The 24656-nt window shown below is 42.0% G+C and overlaps 1 protein-coding gene across 5 annotated transcripts in view; it reads left to right on the top strand.

The window, feature by feature from the left end:
- STRADA (STE20 related adaptor alpha) overlaps positions 1–24656 on the top strand; it is a 923993-nt gene that overhangs the window by 848672 nt on the left and 50665 nt on the right. For all 5 annotated transcript variants that reach the window (XM_044055203.1, XM_044055206.1, XM_044055205.1 and 2 more), the window contains 2 exons: positions 21155–21259; positions 22422–22663. In XM_044055203.1, coding sequence (XP_043911138.1) covers positions 21155–21259; positions 22422–22663 — 347 coding nt within the window. The remainder of the gene's footprint in view (positions 1–21154; positions 21260–22421; positions 22664–24656) is intronic.

Genomic DNA, 24656 nt, shown 5'->3' with positions numbered 1-24656 from the left:
ATCTCACTCCACAAGGGCCTCAGCTACCTCTGCAGCTTTCCTCAGGGGGGTTCCTACCAAAGATATTTTGGAAGCAGCCACTTGGAGTTCTGTACATACCTTCTCCAAGCACTATCACCTACCATTATACTCCAAATCTAGAGCAGGCTTTGCCACTCCAGTCTTGCAGGGCATCCTGGCTCCTCCTAGTTCCACCTAGTGCCTACCACCCCTTTTTTAGCTTTGGGATTCTACCCATCTGTTATGACTGCAGCTGTATGCACGATGAACATAGTACAGTTTTGTACCTACCATAAATGTAGATGTTCGAGTGCTAATACAGCTGCAGTCCAGGTTTCTCTCCCTCCTTCCCCTCTTGGGACAGGCCTAACGGCTAACACCTCCTCATACAACCTGATTGGGGTATTCTTTTATGGTGTATTTGCTTGCAACTACTGTTTTTTGATTATATTGCATTGCATTATTACATAAATTTAGGTATTGCCTTCCTTCTGGGGGCACCTGACATCTGGGGCAAGAAAAACTGAAGAAAATGGCGTCGGCTGGATCTTTTATACCCCTGTCGCACTGACGTCAGGGAGGAAGCGACGACAACCGATGCCGGACCTAGACTTTGGAATTCGGCCGACCGAGGACCCGCCTGACGGCAGGAAAACCCATCTGTTATGACTGCAGCTGTATTAGCACTCTAACATCTACATTTATGGTAGGTACAAAACTGTACTTTTTCTTTCTCCCTAAATCAAATCTGTTGTGGAGACAGGTGTTGGCTCTTCCTTTTTCTAAGATTTATGATGTCTGGTCTGGACTATCAGGTTTGTTTGCCCTTTGGGATTTCCACTTCCCACTGCACCACGAGTGTTTACCAATTGTCTTGTTCTGGTTGGGGCCAACTGTCAGACTCCTAGCCATTCATTTTTTTCCCATACTTAAAAGACTTGCAAATTTCTGCAGACTAGACTTCCAGGTGCTTGAAATAGCTAGAGTAGGTCTAGGCCTTCCTATCCTAGCTAGAGTTCAAGTTGAACCTCTGGAAGTCATGTTTAGTATCTTCGTAAAGACTAATTTTTCTTAATTGACTCCTTCTTAATAATAGCTTTTCTTTCTGAAGTCAAAATCGTGTCTTACAAGTGGTGCTTTTTGGATTCTCCAGGAGTAAAGTCTCCTTTACAGAGAACCTATAATAATTCTTGGACAGAATATGTCCATGATTCTCTTGTTACCACAGGCCCATCTTTTCATGTGGAAAATTCTTTGGTATGTGTGAAACTGTTAGACCCAGCACCTTCTTTCCCTGGAACCCCAGTGGCTGTGCTGCTTTTGTCCAGATGAGTGTTTTAGTGGTAGACCAAACAGTTAAGTATTTTTTCTAAGACTTCTTGTCTTCCCTGTGTGGCCAATGCAATCTGTATTGATAGATGTTAAGTTGTCTATCTCGCCTTCATTCTTGCTGGTTGGGTTCGGAGCCGATCCTTGGCTCCGACTCGGCCATCTCCAAAAGCTCGAGAGCTGCATACTGGCTCGAGGCCACCCCATATCCTATGATGCCTGGCGCTAGATACCCAGATCTCGTTTGCCGCTTCTGCTGCGAGGTTGTCTTACTGGCTCAGGTCATATATTTTCATTATTTACTAGTTTTTTGATAAAAATTTATAGTTGTTAGTGTAGATTGTTTATTCTAGTTAACCTTTATATATATATATATATATATATATATATATATATATATATATATATACATACTTGTATCTAGTATTCTTTCTTAACCTTCCCATATCCCTTCAGAAAACTCGTTTTAGTTAATTTTCCCGTCCCCCCTCACTGTCTTAGGTAGCCGTTTAAATTACAGGCTAACCTTTTTCACTTTTTCTATCCTATAACAAAAAAAAAAAAACTTTTAGCTCTTAGTTTTTAGTTTAACTTGTGTATATACACTATGTCAGTTTTCTTGTGTGTGTGTGTGTGTGTGTGTGTGTGTGTGTGTGTGTGTGTGTTAGTAGTTGCATCCTAATTTCTTTAGTGTGTTGTCCTTGGTTTTTCTAATTCCTTTTCAGGGATGTCCAAGGATACCAAGGTGTCCAGATTCAAGAAGTGTGACTCACGCTGTCAGAAGAGGTCTCTGACAGATGGTCACACTTCTTGTGTCTATTGTCTCAGCACCGTGCACCTGCAGGACTCTTGTTCGGTTTGCCATGCCTTCAGCCCAAGAGTCCTGCAGGAGCGTAAAAATAAGTTAATCCTACGTGGATTACTTAAGCAGGATTCACCAGCTAAGACTCAGCCTGTGAAGGCCTTTAAGCCACCTAAATCTTCGGCTCCCAGTTCGGAGCCGTCGATGGGTGAAGCTGTTCCTTCAGTCTCTGTTCTGGCCGGAACTGATTTACCTGTCTCCCAGTCGGTTCCGACTCTCCCTTCGGAGCTGACGGGGAGTCAAAAGAGATCTAGGTCTCCCTCCCTGGAGTCGATACGCTCGGCTCCGAGGTCTCCTGTGCTCCAGTTGGAGCACAGTCATTGGTCCCACTCTTCTCGGTCCTCAAGACTATCCGATCATGATGTGGAGAGAGTGGTCAGTAGGCTGTTAAAATCACAGGCCCTAGCAAAAATGTTGTCCAGCCCCACCTCATCAGGTGTCTGCTCCATCCATATCTGCAGTTATTCCTCCTCCGACTCCTTCCTTGAGCTCGGAGTCGGGTCATGGACCCGTCAGCACCAATACCTTCTGCTTCGGTGCCGTCATCGGCTCCGATCACTTCTTTGGCACCATCCTTGGAAAGGTCTGGGCGCTGAGACTCCCTCGTCGGCTCCAAGGGGGCGAGTGGCATCTGACCCTTGTCCGACCCCGTTCTCCCTCTCGGAGCTTCGGCGCAGGTGAGCTCCGCTCCTACATCGGCTTCGGAGCCGTCCCCCTTGGTGTAGAGAGGGATTCCAGTCTCTTCAGAACCGGAGCCTTCTTGTCATCCGAGTAGGGACGCCTTCGAAGTCATGAGGAGTGTGCTGGCCCCTGAGTCAGCCCCACGATCATCCCCACCGGCTCCTCCCACTATGGTGCCTGCGTCTGCCTGTGTCCCTCCTCCAGACCCCAAGCGTGGGGAACCAACGCTCTAGGGCACCCCCTTGGGTGTATCTTCCTCTTCCGAGGCCTCCCCTGATCATTCAGAGGAGCCACCTCATAAGAGGAAATGCAAGAGGAAGCATGTTGACTCCCCTGAGTCTGTCACATCAGATACTGACTTGGAGGATTTGGAAGGGTCTCCGAGATCCCCCTCTCAAGATGTCTCCTTCTCAGACATCCTTGAGATGCTTAGGCAGAGGGGGAACTGGACTACCCTAAGCCCCTCTGAGGATGAGTCAGTATTCCTGGATGCGTCTGGATCCCGACCTTCCACCTCCTGGGTGTCTCTGCCTTTCAACCCACTGATGTCTGTGGTGGCTCGGAAGGCGTGGTCAGCTACAGACACAGTGGAACCCACCCCCAGAAGACCCCGCTAAATTCATAACGGCACCACAGGATAAACAGTTTTTGACCAAAGTGTCCCTGTTGATGCCATGGTGGTAGCGGCGGCCACAAAGAAGGAGGTGGCTGAAACTTCTTCATCTTTCCATCCCCCTAACAAGGAGTCCAGGACGATGGACAGATATGGGAAACGGATGTTCTCTTCAGCGACCTTTTCTATGAGGTCTCTGAATTATTTGTGCCACTTTACCCACCTTCAAAGGGATCTCCTTAAAGACCTTGGAGATGCCCTTCAAGATCCATCAGCTGAGGGGGCCCGGGCCAAGGCAGCCTCCCAGCTGGCAACTCTTAATTCAGTGGTGAACTCCTCCATGAGGCTCATTTCTTATGCAGCCGATGGTGCGAGTAGAGCCGCAGGCACAGGTGTTGCTCTTAGGAGACATGCTTGGATGCGGCTATGTAACTTCGCGGAACCTTTCAGAGCGTCTTTCATGATGGTTCCTCTCTTTTTGGATCACAGGTGAGGGACACTCTTACCAGGTGTGAACAGGAAGGCAAGACTCTCTCTGCCGTGGGAGTCTGTTTTTCCACTCCTTCCAGACCATATCCCAAGGGTCAGAAGAGTGGAAAGATGTGGTTCCGGAAATCTCAGGGAGCCTTGCCGGACACACGTGGTGAGTTCCCATCCAGGGGCAGAGGAGGGAACAATAATAAACGCCGCCCTCATGGCAGAGGGGGTCCGCAAAACCAGGGCAGCAGAGAATCCTTCTCTGAGAAGCCCTCCCACCATCCCTGAAGGGTTGCCCGACTGCCCACCTCCGGAGGCAGTTGGGGGAAGATTATCGCTGTACCCAAGAGCCTGGCAAAACATAACACAAGACAAATGGGTACAGTCAGTTATATCCGGAGGCTACAGAATACCCTTTGTTCGTACTCCCGTAGTGTTAAACAAGTCCCTTCCAGATGTTCCACCCAATCTAAGGGATTAAGCAGTACAAGAAATTTCAGAACTGCTAAGAAAAAGGGCCATCCAGAAAGTCCCAGCAGACCAGCAAGGATCCGGAATTTTCTTAAGGTTCTTTTTGGTACCAAAAAAGAGAGGGGACTGGAGACCCATTCTGGATCTCAGCAGACTGAACAAGTCTGTACAAAGAACCAAGTTTCGGATGGTCACACTACAGTCCATTATGCCCTTTCTGGGTCAGGACAATTGGATGTGCTCTATAGATCTTCAGGATGCGTACTACCACGTCAAAATGGACAGACGCTCCAGAAGATTCCTTCGCTTCTGGCTGGGAGCCAGCCATTACCAGTTCAGAGCTCTGCCCTTTGGTCTCACCACAGCCCCCAGGGTGTTCACCAAATGTATGGTAGTAGTTACCGCTCACCTGAGACGGCAAAGATTCCAGGTGTTTCCATATCTAGACGACTGGCTCCTTACTGCTACCACCAGGCATCACCTTCTCCGAGCCAGAGACTACACTATCGAGACTTGCTCCAGACTAGGTATCTCAATAAATTTCAAGTCTGCATTGTCACCCTGTCAGTCTATCGCCTTTATAGGCGCAAATTTAAATACAAAAGACATGTCAGTGAGCCTTCCACCAGACAGGGTATTAGTGATTCGTCAACATGTACAGGTCTTATTAACATGCAAGAAAATTCAAGCCAGGTTCGTCCTCCAAACTCTAGGTCTCATGGCAGCAGCAATCATACTTGTTCCTCTAGCTCGTTTTCACATGAGGATCCTCCAGTGGCTGCTTTTCACCCAATGGTCCTTCCAGCAGCTTCCCATGTCTCATATGATCATGATCACAGAAGCATGCAAAAAGCACCTTGCATGGTGGATGGTCTCCACATCAGTACCCCTAGGCAGACCATTTGTACTTCCCCTCCCAGTTGCTACGGTTACCACGGATGTTTCCCTGATCGGGTGGGGGGGGGCATTATCAGGGCAGGATAGTCCAAGGCACCTGGCAATCTCACGAGTACCACCTGCATATAAACGTCTTGGAGATGAGGGCTGTGCTTCTAGCGTTGCAAGCTCTTCAGGACTCTCTTCCTACTGGGACCATTGCAATTCAAATGGACAATATGTCAATAGTGTGGTACATCAACAAGCAGGGCGGAACCAAGTCCTACCCCCTATGTCAAGAAGCACTCAGACTCTGGCAGTGGACAATCTCTTCCCAACGGTTTCTGATCACAACGCACATCCCTGGGAAGTCCAACGTCATAGCAGACAGGCTGAGCAGAGCAATTCTCATACCTCACGAGTGGTCTCTGAATCAAGTAGTTGCGGACCAAATATTCCGCAAATGGGGCCAGCCTTGCTGCGACCTTTTTGCCACCCCCTTCAACAGTAAGTGCAACAAATTCTTCTCTCTCCTTCCACTTCCCGGACATTCTCCCAGAGACGCTGTAGTCCACGATTGGCCTCAGGGACTTCTTTATGCATTCCCTCCGTTTCCCCTTATTCCAAAACTGATACAGAAAGCTACCATTTTGGGATGCAAAATGATCCTCATTGCTCCTTACTGGCCTTGACAAATATGGTTCCCGTTCCTGCATCATCTTCTCGAGCAGCCTTGGACTCTGGACCCAGTTCCAGACCTTCTGATCCTTCAATCGGGCAGGCTGCACCAATCCCTGCAATCTCTCCAGCTCACTGCTTGGTTGCTCCACTTCCAACCTTAGCCAGGCTTCCAGATATCTCCCCATCTGTGTGGGAAATTATTTTATCATCGCACAAGTCTACCACTAGAAAAACTTACGCTAGTAAGTGGAAACATTTTTCTTCCTGGGCAGAGACTAAGAGTATAGACCTCTTTTCAGCCCCTATACACTACATTGTGGATTTTTCTGGCAGAACTCTATCATTCTAGGTCCACTTCCGCTACAATTAGAGTTCAGTTAGCTGCAATTTCAAATTTTCACATTGGCCTGTCGGGAAATGATATCATGTCACATAAGCTATGTAAAGCCTTTCTCAAACGGACCACTCTGCTCAGGCCTCCATTGAGAGATCCTCCACCTCCGTGGGATCTGAATTTGATTTTAGCTTCACTAATATTGCCTCCCTTCAAACTTGCAGCTTCTTGTTCTCTCAAGTTTTTATCTTGGAAAACTCTTTCTAGTAGCCATTACTTCAGCCAGAAGAGTTTAGGAACTGCAGGCTCTTTGTACCCGTCCTCTGTACCTAGTGTTCCACAATGATAGGGTTGCTCTCAGGACTAATCCTTCCTTCCTTCCTAAGGTCTCTTCAGAAAATAATTTGAATTGGTCCATAGACCTTCCTGTGTTTTTTCCCAACCACTCCAACAGGGCGGAATATAAGTTGCATCAGTTAGATGTTCACAGGCAACTGCGTTTCTATTTACATAGAACTAAGGATATCAGGAAATCGGACCAACTTTTCTTTTCTTATGCTGAGGGTAAACAAGGTCTTCCAGTCTCAAAAGAAACCTTGTCCAGTCTCAAAAGTAACCTTGTCCAGGTGGTTGACTTCTATCATTACACTTATCTATCAACTGAGGAAGAAACACCTACCTGTTAAACCAAAAGGTCACTCCACCAGGGCTTTAGCCACTTTGGTGGCCTTTCAGGCTAGGTTGCCCATGGAATCTATTTGTGCTGCGGCTACGTGGGCCAACCCACATACTTTCATTTTGCATTATAAGTTGGATGTGGTTTCCAGAAACAGAGCAGATTTTGGTTCCACTGTTCTGAAGAGTTTGTTCCGATGAGCCACCCAGGATTTTAGGTGCTAGGGACGCTGTCCCAACCAGCAAGAATGAAGGCGAGATAGACAACTTAACATAAAGAAGTTATGTACCTACCATAATGTTCCATGTTAGTTGTCTTCTTCTCGCCTTCTTTCTTGCGTCCCACCCTCCATCCCCCTATCCTTGTAGACCGAGAAGAGTTACTTATGGTTTTTTCCACTGGCTGAGTCTTCTCTGGCTATTCCTTTCTGTCTAGTAGCCTCTCTGGAGGTTTTATATATTCCAGGATAGGATCATTTCCTTATGTCTGCAGTTAGACTTACCAAACGAGATCTGGGTATCTAGCGCCAGGCATCATGGGATATGGGGTGGCCTCAAGCCAGTATGCAGCTCTCGAGCTTTTGAAGATGGCCGAGTCGGAGCCGAGTATCTCCGAACCAAACCAGCAAGAAAGAAGGCGAGAAGAAGACAACTAACATTTTAACGTTATGGTAGGTACTTAACTTCTTTTTTTCTCTCACTTCGTTTGTGGAGCGGTGTCCATAGGGAGGCAAATGCTAGCAACTTGACTGCCCAAGGACACATGGAAGCATATATATATCTGCAGTTATTGGAGGCAGTTCTGACCTTGAAAATCCTCCAACACCATAGGACTCCCAAGTCCTCCTGTGGTGGTTTCAGACTTCAACTTAGAGATGTGCTACCTTGATATTTCAGAAGTACAAGGTCTTTTCCTTTGAGCAGGCTGGCATGCATCACCTGGGGAGCTGTCTTCTTCATATTCTTGGAGTTTTCAGGCATCTTTCTACCTGTCAGAGGAGTTCATTTTGGCAGACACTTTGCAGATCCTTGGCAAACTTATATGAGTGAAAACTCAAGGCAGTGGTGTTCCAGGATCTAGTCCAAATGTAAGGAATGCCCCAAAGTAGATCTATTTACCTCCTTTCAAAATGGACAGCTTTGACGTTCTGTGCCAGATATCCTTGCAGCCATGCTTGAAGGACAGATGCATTCTCTTTTCCCATGATAGGAATGTTACTGTATGCATTTCAACCTTTCCACTGATTGTCAAGGTATTTCTCAAGATTCAGTAAGAAATGCCAGAGTTCATTGTGGTAACTCCCTTTTGGCCTAGGCAGTCTTGATTCTCCCCTTTAATGGCATTGGCCAAGAGCAATTACCACAGACTTCCTCACTGTATGAATCTGCTTATACAATCGCAGGGGTGATTGGTACACCCTGATTTAGAGAAACTTCAATTGACACTCTGGATGATTCAGTCTTGACTCTGTTTAGGCACTTGCTTTTTGAGGATGTGCAGCATATGTTAAAGGAGGCCAGAAATCCTGCTACTAGAAAATGTTATACTTCAATAATGGATGAAGTTTTCTAGGAGGTGCCTAAATGGAAAAGGGGTCCATTACAGTTAATTCCCTTTTGGTCCTGAAATTTTGATGTGAACTTCTTCAGGATGGCTTAGCTGGCTTAGTTTATGCATCCATTTGGGTGCATTTTAGTGGCCATCTCTGTGTATCTGCCTGTGTATCCTCCTTCCTCCTTCTCCTCCTTCCTCTTCTTCAGTTTATAATGGGAGTATTGCATATGAGAACCTCTTACTATCAAATTACCTTACTGCAATTTGAACCAGCAACTCACTCATATCTTAAGTTCTTAACCTGCTTACTGCTGTGACATCAGCAAGGCAGTTACTGAGCTGCAACTATCATGGTGAGACAACCTGTCCTGATTTCTACAGGTACAGTGTTGTGATATACACTAATCCTTCTCTAATGTTGTGAGTGATTTAAGAATTCAATCTCAACCAGTATATTTTTCTCCCTGTATTCTGTGAGAACTCTAGAATTAAAGATTGATGATTCTTCATATGTTGGATGTGCTTCAGCAGCTCAGATCTTACCTTGACAAGACAAAGCCCTTTAGGAAAGCTGAAAGGCTCTTTACTTCCTTTTCAGGGGCATTGAAAGGCCAACCTGCATCTAAGCAAACCATTGTCCTCCAATATTGATTTTTCTTGCCTAGATTATTATTCTCTCTATGGTGGGTACAACAGAAAGGCACATTCTACTAGGGCCTTTCCCTCTTGCACAGGGGTGGACTGTTGAAGTAGTCTAGAGGTAGCAACCTGGTCCTTGGTCTGTACTTGCACAAAGCACTACAAGCTTGAATGCCTTTTTTAGATCCAGTGCTGGACCATTCTGCAGAGACTCCTGGACCCTTATCCTTCCTCCTCCTGGGTTTGGTTAACTTTTGGAATCTACCCATATGCCAGTAAGTCAGTGTGTTTGTTGAACATATTAAATTTGTGGAAGTTCTACTTATTTGTAATGGTAAATGTTCATAGAACACACTGCCTTACTGACAGTACCTTCCCGCCATCCCCCTTTAATTGAATGAGGTTATGGTTTGTGGTTGTTGCTGTTTTTATTTTTTTAGCAGCTTTGTGAGTGCGAGTGTGAGAGTGTGCACGAGTGCTGTGTGTGTGCATTTGATTTGGTACAGTACATGTTCACGAATATTGCATTTTTTCATCTGCTCTTCCTTTTGGGCTCTAGAAAAAATTGAAACCTGTTGTCTGGCTGTGAAGGATCTGCTGTTCCTCCTGTTCTGGCTGCCCTTTTTTTCTGCATCTTCTGTAACCGCTAACTCTTGGTCTCCTGCCCTGAAGAAATTGGATAGGTCCTAAGAGGTGCCTGAGGACTGCAACATTCTTTATAAAGGCCCTTCTGCTGACTTTCTGTAGTGTCAGACTCTTCTGACAAACCATCCAATTTATTGCCCTCTACCAAGCTGATGCCTTCTGATAAGGAAAGTAGGGCCATGGAAAGCTTAGGCAAGAAAACTTGTACTGCTGCCACTTTGTCCTTTAGGGCCAGGAACTACCAGAACAGTATGACCAGCTATGTTTTGGCCCTCCTCACTCAGGTTTCTAGGGTAGTTTTTGACCTTCCTGACTCTGAGGGGAAGACTTCTACCATTTCCCTTTTGGGTTCTACTTCCCAAGTTGCTCAAATGCAGTTATGATGCAGCTGATGCCTCTTCCAGGCCTGCTGCCTTTGGTTCAGTAATGAGACATTATTCTTGGCTATATCTTCAAGGCCAGACTTGTGGATGCTTCTTTGGATCACTGAAGTCTTTTTGAAACTACTGCTGCTGCTGACTTATTCAGGTCCTTCCAGGATAAGGGCAAAGCCTTTCAGGACCTAAAACATGTTTTTTCTCTCCTATTCTTAAGTTTCAGAAGAACTATCACTCCAACTCTGCCTTTGTAGGCAATATCGCCCCTCCTCCTAAGGGTAAGAAGGGTTCTAGGTGTGTTCTTCCTGCTTAGTCTACTCAGACTCCTTCCTCCCAGAAACCTACTTTTCTGGACCAGACTGGCTCATTTTGATGGTTGACTTTCTCCGCCCCCTCACCTAGGTTCCCTTTTCTCTCCTCCTCTCCCTGACCTTTCCAAATTGTCTTCAGATCGGCTCAGATTCTTGGGTTCTGTACATTATCTCTTCCAGGATATTTCATGGTTTGGAAGTCCTTTCCTCCCTTTTCAGGCATTCTTCAGGCACCTTGGGAACAGCTTTCTCATTTCTCAGAGGTTCTTCAATCTCTTTTGGATCAAGGCACCATTCAGGCCATGCTTTCTACCCAGGTGGGGAATATCTTTTATTCCTTCTTTTCAGATGTTATCTCTTCTGACGTTGTTTCCTTTTCTATGTCTTCTGTCCTATTTGGTGTCTCTGGACCTCAAGGATGCATATCTTCACATCCTGATCCATCCTGTTTTCAGGAAATGTTTACATTTCTCTGTCTGTTCCTTGCATTGTCAGTTCTCTGCATATCCCTTTGGGCTCTCTACTGCCCCAGTGGTTTTCATCAAATGTATAGCTCCTGTCATTGCTTTTTGCAAGTTTCAGAGAGTACAGATTTTTCCCATTCTAGATGATCTGCTTATTCAAGCTCCCTTGCTCAGCAGTCTGCTACAGGATCTCCAGTTTACCACTTGTCCATTGCACAGTTTGGGGTGCACCATAAACCTACAGAAATCAGTTATGATGCCTTCCCAGGATCATGTTTTCCTCAGATGCAAGCTTCAGTCTATTGCCAAACTGGCATCTCTTTCTGCCCCCAAGGCTCTGTCTCTGATGGCCTTTTTCCAATCCCTTTTTCCTCTGTCATCGATAACCAGGGAATTTCTCAGGGTCCTGGGATTTATGGCTTATACCATGCCCATGCTCCTTCTCACCAAGCTCCATATGAGCAAAGTTCAGTGGTACCTTACATCAGAGTGGCTTCAACATTGTGACCCCCTGGAATTCCTGGTTCCTTTTCTCCCTTGTTTCAAGCTTGAACTTCAGTGGTGGATTCATCAATTCTGTCTCTCTCAATTCACCCTTTTCAACTCCAGTTCTCACTCAGCAGCTTTTCCATGGATGCCTCAGACAGGGAATCGGTTGCCTCTTGTGGCCCCCTAAAGGTCCAGTGTCTCTGACCTCCTCATCAGAGGTCAGACCATGTCAGCATAAAAGAGGTGATAGCTCTGCTTCTGGCTCTGCAAGTTTTCATTCCCTCTTTCATCCCGGACCGTCAGAGTTTTCATAGACAGTACCACAGTGATGTGGTATGTCAACAAGCAGTGGGGCATAAGGTCATATGTTCATTGCAGACTAGCTTTTCAAGTCTGGGATGTAGCTATCCAATATAAAGTGATTCTTCAGGTGGTTTACACTTCTTCAGAGCACAATCTTTTGGCAGACTCTGAGCAGATCCAGAACACAAGCTCATGAATGGATGCTTCATAGAGATGTGTTGCTGGACATTGTCCATCAGTGGTGCATTCCTTGGGTAGATCTTTTCGCTTCCCCTCTGAACAGACAACTTCCTCTGTTTTTTTCCCCAGAGTCTCAAGTCATCTGACTTGGAAAGTGGACACCCTGTCTTTTCCTTGGAAGGGAATTTCTCTGTATGCTTTTCCCCTGCCACAAGTTCTGCACAAGATCACACAAGACTCTCCCAAAATCTTGCTGTCGATTCCCTTTTCACCTAGACAGCATTGGCGCCCCCTTCGTTCTCATTTGGCCAAGAGCAGTCACCACAAGCTATCTCACCGGGTGGATCTTTTTACACAAGACAAGGGGACTCTTATCCATCTCCCACCTGTGTACTCTTCAAATCACACTTTGGTAATAGGGTTCTGATACCTTTTAGGCACCTGTTTTCTGAGGATGTGCTTCAGGTTCTGCAGAAAGCCAGGAAACCCACTACCAGAAAATCCTATCTGTCAAAATGGATGAGATTCTGGTGCCTCTCTCACCATCAGGATCCCTGTCAGTAGAGGTTACTGTGGTTCTTTTTTTTGTATGATCTGCTCCATGCTGGGTTGGCATATTCTTCAGTTAAAACTCACCTTTCAGTAATTTCTGCTTGTCTGCCATTAATTCCTCCTCTGACCTCTAGGGTTGAGGTCAAATAATTCCTTAAAGGCGTTCAGGATGCCTATTCCACCTTCTTGGGACCCCAATTTTGTACTTGAAAAATTGACTCAGGCTCCTTTTGAGCCTGTTTTACCAGCTTCCTTACAACACTGTACTTGGAAGACTGTTCTTCTTTTGTCTCTTAATTCTGCCAGGAGAGTGCCTAAACTTTAGGCTGCCATGGCTATTCCTCCTTTTTTAGTTTTTCACAGAAACAGGGTGTCTCTTCATACTAATATTTCATTCATGTCAAAGGCAGTCAGTGAGCTGTCCCTTAATAAGTCTATTCACCTTCCTTCCTTTTTTTTTTCCTTCTCCACATTCTGCCAGTGAGAAGGTTCTTCACACCTGGGATTTGCATAGACAGCTCAGATATTATTTGAGCAAAACTAAAGTTATTCGCAAATCTGAGCAGCTTTTTGTTTCTTTTCTTACCGGAAGTTTCGGTTTGTCTGTTTCTAAGCAAAGCATCTCCTCCTGGATTTGTAAAGCCATTTCTTTGTGTTCTTTTCATGGCAAATGTCTTTCCTCATTTGTAAAGGCACATTCTGCTAGGGCAGTTGCCTCCTCTGGTATCATTTTTCGAGCGAGAATCTATCCTTGAGACCATTACTTGGTCCTCTGTTCATATTTTCACTAAACATTACAAGTTGGATGTTATTTCTAGGGCCAGAGCAGGTTTTGCCAGGGCTATTCTGCCTGAATTTGTGGAGGATTGCTCTGTCCCTTCTTCCTCCCAGGTTTTTCTTGAGCTCTTGTACTCTCCCTTAGGTGAAGAATACTGCAGCAGTGATATGGAAGGACATAGTACAGTTATGTAAAATCTTACCATAATACTAGATGTCTTTCTCTTCGGTGTTGCAGTATTTGCTGCCTCCCTCCTTAACCCCTCTGTCCTGGTTCTTGCTCAGGGTTCTGTTTCTCTCCTGTCTAAAGATTCCTTCTTTCTTTTCCCTTCTGGATGCACGTGTTTCTTCTTGTCCATGAGTGTTCCTCCTGGGGCTTTTTCATTTCTGAGTTTTTACATCCATACATCACTTTTTTGCCCTACATCTTGTGTGGTGAGTATACTTGTGACATACATTGCCTATAAGAGCTGAAGGCTTTGGTATACTGGCTGGACTTTGGGCTGTCCTTGGCAGGAGACCCCTTAGGTGAAGAATACTGCAACAGTGAAGGGAAGGATATATACTTTTATAAGATTTTACACAACTGTACTTTCTTTGAGTAATACCACAGTTGCAAATGACTTTACAAAAAATTAAAATAATTTGAGATGTAGCAATGCTGACTTAGAAATACAGATACTGGAAGAAGTCATTATCCCCTTTCATTTACATAAAATACATTGTCGTAATATTTTCCTTCCTTCTATCCTCCTCCTTACATAGCTTCTTTTTTGTCTCTCTCTCCACACAATAGCTATTATTCAAACACTATAATCCCCCTTCCCAGCCACTACTCTATCTCTGCTACCTCTCCTCTCTTAGTTATATATGTAATATTGTAGATATTATCTAACATTAATCAGCAAAACATATAATGTGACTATAATTTCTGACAAATATTGTGTTTATTGATTTCATTATATAATGTTTGATTTGTTTGATTGTTTCCATTCTAATTGTAAATATACTTCTGTACCAGAAGCATTTATCCCCCAGCACTGTGCTGAAAAGGAGCTGTTCACCTCAGTCAGACCATCCCAGTGAATAAATAGAAATGATTGAATGAGCGAGTGATAAGTTGACACTAGTGAAAATCATCAGTTAGAAAATAAGTGGTCTTACTTTTAATTCATGTTTAATGTGTAAAGCTGACATGAGTAAAGGGAGTACATGAGTTGCAACCTGGCATAGTGAAGTAAGGAAAGAACTGGGGATGTTGTGCATTGGTTAGAAATGTTATGGTACGAAGCTGTAATTTAGGCAGCTCATACCAGGAAAGTGGTCTGAGATCAGACACATTGACTGGTAGAGCATATCATCTGCCTGGAAATTAAGAACTGTCTGAAGACCATGGACCTAAAGTCGGCATAGACTTATTTAATTTCACAGAATATGAGTATATTTTAAGTACTTTGGAATGACTGTTGACCTGACATAAGTGCCAATTTGATAAGTGCAAGGAAGATTTATTTTCAAGATAAGGAATACCTGATGTTATTGTATCAGGCCATTATCCACAGTATAAAAGTCAAGAACTCAAACATTTTAAAAGGGAATGAGCATTTAAAACAGCTAGATCCACATTACCTGCAGTCAGATGGACAGGTAACATGAACCATTCTGACAGTAAGGTGTCTGATGGAAGAGAGCATTAACAGTAGCTATGGGGATGGTCATCCTGCACTTTTCAGTTATTGGGAGATTAGTACAGCAGTGACAGTCCTTCACAAGCCCTTTTTTTTTTGCCCACCCCCCATTACTATTGAACCTCCCTCGCATTCACCCAGTCTGCCTGTTCTTCAACACCAGAGGTAACATCACTGTGGAATTGATTGTTCCTGAATGTTTGAGGGTCAGGGATGGAAGAGGTATCCACTGGTGATTGTGGGAGTTCCTTATCAAACCCACAATTTCCTTCTGGCTATGACTGCTGTGCTCCAAAGGCTTAGCGTATAGTGGGTATACACAAGGGTTTGTCTCCTGCTTACATGTATGACCCCCTTCCCAAGACATGCTTATCAGGTAATCCCTGAAGTCTACCGGGGACCCTAGGTGGAGTATGCAGCCCTTCTCCATGGGGAGGTAATCAGGCTCTTTCTTATTCTTCTGTCTGGCTGGGCCCTTTGTCCAGTATCTATACTGATTGAACCCAGGTTGTCCGAGTTGTTGTCAAGACTTCATCTCTCTAAACAGTGGATCTGTTTTTTTTCACCAACTCAGTTTTTTGAGGAGAAGGGTACAAAGCCCTCAGCTAGTTTGTTGGCCTATAATAACAAGGTAGTGAAAGAAATGCTAGAACTAAATCAGCATGTTATAGGTAGGTAACACAAGGTCTGGATTCAGTAGTCATGAGAAAGTCAACAGCCAGTAACAGAGATAATTTGTAAAGCAGAAGAGTTCAGATCTTTTGTTGTCTCAATAGAAGATGATGTGTGTAGAATGAGCAGATGTTATCTGTTGAAGACAAATATGTTTAAGACAAGAACTGGGCATCCAGTGAAATCACTGTCTGGGTGGAGGGGGTCACTGACATAGAAATATCTCACTGAGGTGAAAAAAAAATAAATATCACAAAAGAGTTTGGAGATCTCTGTCCTGGAACTTAACATTCCTACTGTAACTTCCAGATGTGGAAAAGATTTCAGGCAACCAGACAGGTAATATAGAGGGTTCATACAGCGATAGTACAGTCCATTTTGTCTCTGAAGACTGAAAAGATGCATAACAATACTGTTTGATATCGCTGGGCCTTGTGATTCACATTAACCCTTAACATGCTAACAATTGAAAGTGAAATATGCATGCGTTTAATTGCCACAGTCTTTTAAGGAGGATGTCATGCATGTTAATATTTCTTTAAGAAAGGTGTCACTACTTTGTAGGATCTGTGTTATGTGGTTTCTCCTTTTTCACATGGCAAATACAGCAAATAGTTGATGGATGTTGGTAATGCATCTACAGTGTCTGTGCTGCATGTGAGCAATCCTGATGAACATCACAAATATCATTGCTGTTTATAAAAGAACCTGATGGTAAGCCTGCAAAATTTGCATGTCTTTAAATACCTAGGAATGTTGCTATAACCTGCATTTTTTTATTTCATTGCATAGAGACAAGAATGTTAAAATTACACTTTTATCCTGTTTGTCAGTATGCTATAGAGTGGATACTTAATGCTGGACAGCTAAATAAACACTGTCAAATTGTATACTTATGTTTGTGGTAGACTATACACTACCACGTCAACAATTAAGAATCCAAACACAAAACAGAATGTCATTTCATCACAGGTACACGCAGAAACCAGTATCTCTGTAACTTGAGGCAAAACTATAGACTGACATTTTAATTTATGAATGTCTAAATTTGAACCAGTCTAAGAACTTCCAATAACTAAATGTTATGTATGAACTTTACAGTCAAGATTGGCACCCATGCAACATCTTCAGCTCCCATATCACTCATACACAGGTTTGTAGGTTTAGCTGAAAGCTTATGTGGTAATGGCTTTCAAGAAACTTGATTGTCAAAATTAGATTTTCTGTTTCCTTTTTGTATCTGTCTGTCTTTTAGTCTGTTTACATCTGTAAATATACTCATGGGTGTGTGTATGTCTGTATGAGTGTATTAGCAAATACTGACTTGCAGAAGTATTGATACTCAGTCTACATCTGCAAGACAAAATTCACTTCTGTGAAAAAAAAAAAAATAGCTGTAACTCAACCACTCATAAAAGGAAAACAAAGACTTCTTTTGCAATCGATGAACTAAAAAAAAAAAAAACAAACATAAAAAAAACCTTGACAGTAACACCACACCAGTTATGGTTGGGGCTGGGATAGGGGCAAGGATAGGGTTAGCAGACATGATCAAGGATGGGTGGGGGGGGGGGTGCTTTCATTTATTTAGTTCACTGGATAAGTGAGCTTCACTGACCATTTTTAGCCATGACCTGGGCTCAGAGAGCAGATGATGCCAGTAGAAAGTACATACAATTAAAGTTTGGAGAGTTAATGTTGTAATAGTATTGTAAGCAGTTACCTTGAACGTGTACAGAGCAGGAGTCTATACAGACTCCACAGAACAAAAAACATGAAGTGAATAAATGCATTTGAAATTCAAGTAGTCAAATGCATTAAAACAAAATTAAAAAAAAATTGTAAAATGTTTTTTGCAGTGGAGCAAGCCTCTCCCCTGTGCCTCACTATCCTCTCCAAACCCTCTGCTAATTCTAAATACCAACTCTGAGATTGCACTACAGTGGGGAAAGGGCAAATTCCCAATCCCCACTGTACTGAAATTTCTCATGGGATAACTGGCAATTTTCAATATTTTCATGTTTGATTACTTTTGCTGGTCTTCTGTGTGTTCAAAGAAGTGAACATTTGAACAGCTGCATAACACCCACAGAACAGACATTAACACTTGAAAACATATAAATAATACATCTTTATTTCCATATTTGCAGCAGTATGTACAGATATTGCTTTACATTTGGGGCTTGCAGGGTATATAACGTAACATACATGTACAGCTGTGTATCAATGGCAGATAATTTGAATGTTAACCTATATCCCAAAAAGAAGTACAAATAGCTTCCTTCTGAAGGTAGTCTTTTAGAGATGCTGTATACACAGTCAATGTTTGTTGATTTTTTTCATCATTTTGAATGTTATTCCAGGTAGCAGGGCCTAATGTGGAGAAGGCCCTCTCCCCTTTGGCACTTTTAAAGGTGGGCATACTAGACCTTTATCATTAGTATTTGTTATGGTGTAGCTTTTTTCTCTAATTTATAATTTTCTCTTCATAGAGGGCAGTAGCCAAGTATAAGGATTTAAAAAGAAGAGTACTGACTCGAAAGGAGACTCTGAGAGTTGGGGGAGCCAGTTTGTCTCTTTTAGCACTTCACAAAGATGATTTTTAGGCTCAGCTAAGAATGCAGATCTACAGATCTTATTTTCAAGTTTCAGTAGATGAGTATGACAGGTAAAGTGAAAGCATATTAAGGGTAAACAGTATTCAAGCTCGGGGAAGAGAACATTTATGACTAAGGCAGTGCGAGCTGTAGGGGTGAGCAGGTGAGTGATTCTGTAACTGTTTCAGATGAGACAGTACCTTGGTTGTTATTTTGTCAGTAGGAAGTGAGAAAGTTAAGCAGGGGTGAAGAGTAAGACCAAGATATTTTTCTTTAGAAACTTGAGGGGTGATAGTTGAGTCTGTCAGTATAATAGGTTGCAGTTTGGCTAATTTGCATGGTGTTGCAAAGATCAAAACATTGTTTTTTTTTGGGAGGGGGTTGACAAGTAGTTTATTTGCTTTTCCAACAGATTTAGAGAAAAGATTGGTGAAGGTAATATTTTCAGTAGTGTGGTATTCTAGGTTAAAGCCATTATTAAAAGAGGAATTGTATGTAATAAAACAGAAAAAGAGGGGTTAAATTTAATCAATCCTATTGAGTATATCTTGTGTCATTAATTTGTTTTGGACTTCACAAAGAATAAAGTTTGGTAATGAAAGAGCAGCAATACAGATATTTAATATGAAATATGAAGAAGTATGACACATATAGACATAAAAGGGTGTATGGACAAAAGGAGGGTGAAACAGCAGAATACAAAATAAAATATTAGACTGGAAAATAAGTATGGAAGACATTGGTAAAGTACCACTCTGGTAACCAAGTGTTAAATAAAAATAAAATAAAGACTGAAGTTTTATGAAAGAATAATGGATTTTCTTACATAGATCCGTGGGTAGATTTGAGTAATAAAATTTGGGAATCCATTCAGAACAGAATGGAAAAGTTTAGAGTACATCAAGAAGGACAAGTTTTAATTTGGAGACTGATGCTTAAAAAAGATTACTGGTAGAAGAATTCATGGTGTATAAAGATAAAAATGAAAGGGTGTATATAAAATGTCTGATGACATGGAAGACCTTTTTAGAATGCCCTAGTGTGAAAAAAGTTAAAAGTTATAAGATGTTTTGACAAGAATAGAGGTGATTAAAAGCATTACAAATGTGGACATGAAAAAAAAAATTACAAATGGTCACTAGGATTTTGTCAGAAATGCCAAGATAAGATGGTATATATGTTTATCGTAGTAATATATAATATTTGGGATGTAAAAATAACAATGTTTTAGTAAAAAAGTGGATAGAAGTAGACATAAAAAGGATAAGATTTTGGCTGTGGCAAAAAGTGGTGGCTTGAAATTGTGGATTTAATGAATTATGATTTTGTTTTTGATAATTTTATTGTCTAACATTATTTTCAAATTTATTCATGATAATAAATTACATTTTGTTATGGGGAAATGGCACAAGTAAAAGAGCTGGGTGCTAATTTTAATTTAATGGTATTTGGTATGAATATGAGGTATTGTTAATAATGGGCTCCCTTCTCGACTTGAGGCTTAATTGAAGGGGCAAATGGCCAGCCTAGGTGGTGTGACCTGTCACACTGAATCATCTTGGTTTAGAGTTTTGCCATAACCTGCAGCCCTGGAGTTTATCAGTGGTGTACCCCTCCTTTATTCCAGTGGGCTCAAGCCAGCAGGCTTCTGTTCTGTTTATTACACTCAGAGTTTTTGTGGATATAATTTGCCCCACTGGTCCTGTTTTATATTTGAGTGACTGCTTCTTTCCACAATAACTGGTACTACTTTTGTAACATGTTTTCTTTTTAGGCTTTCAAAACTTTTTATTAGTCGAGTTTTAAGTTGAGATGTGGTCTCTGATAAGGTCCTGTTCCTTTGAGACAAAAGTGCTTACCTAATTCTTGTAAATTGGATGCTTAGCTTCCAGCAATAGAAGTCTCTTAAGGGATGAGTTCACAGTTGTCCTATCCTGTCTGTTCATATATACATGTGCATGCATCTGTATTCATCTGCTGTCTCTTTTTCTACTATACTTGTCTGCCCTTTTCTGATAGATACCCATTGTTTTGAGCCTTTGGAGGACAAAAAGGTCATTTTTTTCTTATTTTTCTTATTTTATTCCAATGCGCAGTGTCCTCCTTTGGAGAAATGGCCCAGCAAAACTGTGTGTAGTTTTTCCTTCTTTATGCAGTATTGTTTGCAGGGTCTCTGACCTCTTTCTTCAGAAGTCTATTAGTCTCTGTTACTGAAGGAAGACTGCAGTCATATAGCTGCTAAGTTATCCCTTTTTATTTATAATTTAGTTCTTTGTTAAAGGAGTAGTAGGGTTATCCATGGATATTCTTTCAGATGCACCCTGGCCAGAGATAAATGTTACCAGGAAGGTAGTGCATTAAAATGTTTTTCAGCAATTCAAAATAGAGGACAAATTATAGCAGAGAGAAAAATGCATTTCCCTCAAACATCCAGGTTAAGATGCATTGTATGGACTAAGTTTAAAGTTAAATGTGAAATACAGTATGCAGAATTTTCTCTTAAATTTTCATACTACCTGCAAATGAACACACACCATGGCTGTGAAACAATGTGTGTCTGTAATTGGTTAATATAATTTGAAAATATATATTGCAAACAAGACCGATAACAGAGTAAGATTATGTTAAATAGTGAGAGACTGTAGATAAATTGAGATTAGTTACTTGTTAATATTGGGGGGTAATCCAGTCTAGGTAAGACTTGTGTATAGATATTGCAGACGCACAGATGCTTAAATAAAAATAAACATAATTGTTGTATCCATTATTCTGGAAGCAGTGGCACTCAGATATTTCTGAGGTGTTCCTTTAACTTTGCAATAAAAATCTTGTAGTTGAATTAATTACTTGTATTTGTAGGAAGCAAAATCTAGCTAAAACAACTTTTTTTCCCTTTTTTTCTACAGAACCTGAAAGGTTATGATGCCAAATCGGATATCTATAGTGTGGGAATAACTGCCTGTGAATTAGCTAATGGCCACGTTCCATTTAAGGATATGCCTGCTACCCAGGTACATTTTCTGTTTTCTGCTTACTACGTTTACTTTTGGTTTTGTATCAGCATCAAACATTTAAGTTTAGTTGGTTTAATTTTTTTTTTGATTCCATCTTCTTCCCACCTTGATGTCACAGGTTTCCATGGTTGTATCCTTCCCTTAGCTGAAATTATGGGTGGAATGTTAGTTTGTACTATAGCTGCTACCATAGGTACTTCATAACCTGTAAAGCATTACAAATGCTGTGTGTGCCAAACTTGACCATACCTGAGCAAAATGCATACAGCCATCTACTAAAAGTGCGAGTGAGCACGATCTACATAAGACTACATGTACAGAATAATTAATTTAAAGCTTTTTATATGTAGTGTGTTATAAAAATTGATGTTCTATATTAGTAATAAAGTGACTAACTCTATTGTTGTTTTGCACATGAGTTGCCTGCAACTGCATGAGTCAGTTTTGTTTAAAGTGGAGTACTAGGCAGGTCAGTAGAGAAGGTCCCGTCTGTCTATGAAAAGTGCCTTGCATGTTTCCTACCAAGTATCCATCAACACAGTAGTGTTACTAGGATGAGTAGGTGGGCATTTTTAATAGCATGCCACCTCAGAGATTACATATATTTCAGCAGTGGTCATCATAAGTCATCATATGCCAACATTTTAAATGGAAATAATTTATTAGTATTAGATTAGAACCCCAAATGTTTGGATGTGTATAATTGTCACTGTGTTACTTTTAAATATGGTAAGCTGGAAACTGAATTATTTCCCCTCACACTGTAGGGGTTAAAAACATTTTCATCCCTGAATTTTGATAGCAATAGAGAAGCCATGAGGTTTGGATTACTTTTAGGGTAGTTGTTTTTATTTAGATGAAGAAAAATACATAAGTAAATTAAAAAGTCTGTCAGATGAAATTGGCTGTTTTAATTAACATTTTTTTTCTAAAGACAAATGGTTAGCAGAACAGCAAATCATCATATAAAATTGAACAAAGTGTCCCCTTTCCTAATGTACACTGGAGTCCTGTTTCATTTTTAAAATTAGTTTTTTTTTTGTATATCCCAGGCATTGTTTTGCTGTACTTGTGCTGTTCATTTTAAGCTGTGTTGCTTTCATTCACAAAACTTTAAGTTTAAGTTAAGTTGGTACTGTGTTTTGATTTTGTTTTCTAGATGCTTCTGGAGAAGTTGAATGGTACTGTTCCATGTCTGCTTGACACAAGTACAATCCCACCAGAAGAATTAACAATGAAAACATCACGATCTGGAGCAGACTCTGGAATTGGTGAAAGCACGGCAGCCAGTTGTATGCGAACAACTGATGGAGAGATGAGCCATCATCCATATAACCGAACATTTTCACCCCATTTCCATAACTTTGTAGAGCTGTGTCTACAACGTGATCCAGAAAACAGGTACATCATCAGAAGAACAAATATTTCTGGCTTCATAATGCCAGAAAAGTTACTTTACATTTAGCAACAGATGTTAACTACACAAGTCCCCAGTCTGTCTGTAGAAGTCAACTGCTGTCCAACAGTCATTTTTCTCCTTATTTTTAAAGGTATTTCCACTGCTTTATTGGTTTTCATCTACACCATTTCCAGTGGCAGTATGTTCCAGGCATTACATGTTTTCATTTCAGTAGTATTTTCTTACATAACTTGTATAACAGCAGGACTAAAGTTTAAACCATAATTGTTCTCCGCTCATATGCACAGACACTAAAGTGCAATTTATCTGCTAATTCTAATATCACAGTATCTTGAAAATTCCCTTTCTTCCAAAGTAAAGTAATTGTGAAGTTACAGACATATGGTAGTCGGCTGTCCCTCGTCGGCCCGAATTCAGGGCCAGCGCGTGACGGCGTCATTTCTTTTTCTTTTTGGTCGCGGTCCGATTGCAGAGCAGCGTTGCCGCTGCCGTTCTGTCTGAAATTTTCGAGTTGAGAGTTCAGGACCGAATCCAAGTTTGGCTAGTACCCCGTGGGAATATTTTTTTTTTTCTTGCCTCAGTGTATTACGGATGTAAACAGATACGCATAGGGATTATCATTTCTTTGGCATTCCTTGTTTGGGGCCTGAGCAGCGCGGGGTGTCGTGCTTGCTTGCTAGGGTTTAATATACGCACTATTAAGCGAAGGTTAGATTGTGCTAGGCTGGTTGAAGGGGCTTCAGGTTTCTGTACTCCCCTCCCTTCCCTCTGTGCCTAGAAGCACATGCTTAAAATGGCAGAAGTGATTCTCTGCCTCCTCGCCCTGTTTAACCGGATAGGTAGAATGGCCTGCTAGGGGGGGTGGGGTATCCTTCTCTTGATTTCTTCTAGGGGGGGTAGATCTCTAGGTAGTAGGGGCAGAGCTCAGAGTTCCTCCAGACTGCCTGGCAGGGGGGTTGAGACGTTGGCACTCTTCAGAAAAAATTGATTTTTTTTACCCAGGACACAAATGGGATATTGGATATCATACACAAAGGTTATTTTTTTTTTTCCATACCTTTCAAAGGCATGCCAGACCAGACACCTTCCCAAAGCAAAGACTAGAGCTCACAAACAGATTTCTTACTACTTTCAGATAGGAGCTATACAACCGGTTCAAAGAAAAGGGAAACGTGGAGACCAATTTTGGATTTATCTATCAAGTTCAAAATGGCGTTACAACTTTTACTTTACCTGGGCTGGGCAAAAGACACTGGACTGGATCTCAAGGAGGCTTAGAGGCTTCTTATTATTATCAGGCCCAGAGCCCAGTTGCAGAGTATCTGGGTTTTGACTTTTCATTATCAGTTCTCTGCATTCTGCTTTGCCCTTTGGCTTATCTATTTACAGTATGTGATGGCAGTGTTAAGATGCCTGTATTCTGTAGAGAATAAATAAAGTCCAGTCTAGTACCTCTCTCAGACACATTTCTTTCTGTGTGTGAGACTGAATACAGCATCCCAGATGGCCTTTTGACCCGGACAACAAAAGAATCTTTCTTATTTCTGCAAGGACAGTCCTTCAACCTTGGGGGTTCATGCATCTTGTATTCTGGTACTTTCCCAATGCCAAACTGCATATGAGGAAGCTACAATGGTATCTCAAATGTATGGGACACACACTGCCAAGATATGGACACCTGTCATTCAGATAATACCTTGCATTCAAAAGGAATTTAGGGCAATTCAAAACAGACAACACTGTCATGTGGTACACATACAACAAAGGGGGACAGGGGGACACATTCTTACCCTAGACAGGCAATGATTTTGTGGGAGACTGCTCTCAGTTTGAGCTAAAATCTTCAGCAAGGTTTCTGCCAGAGGAGCAGAACTCCTTTAGCAGATGTGTTGAGCAGACAAATCATGGATCCCGAAATTGGATCCTCAGAAATTTGAAATTGTTATGGGGGACTCAGACACTCCAGACATAGAT

This window comes from Protopterus annectens, chromosome 13.part0 (genome assembly GCF_019279795.1).
Source record: "Protopterus annectens isolate FY-2018-M chromosome 13.part0, PAN1.0, whole genome shotgun sequence".
Lineage (NCBI taxonomy): Eukaryota > Metazoa > Chordata > Ceratodontiformes > Protopteridae > Protopterus > Protopterus annectens.
Note: the sequence above shows the minus strand (reverse complement) of the source record. Positions and strands in the feature narration are given on the sequence as shown.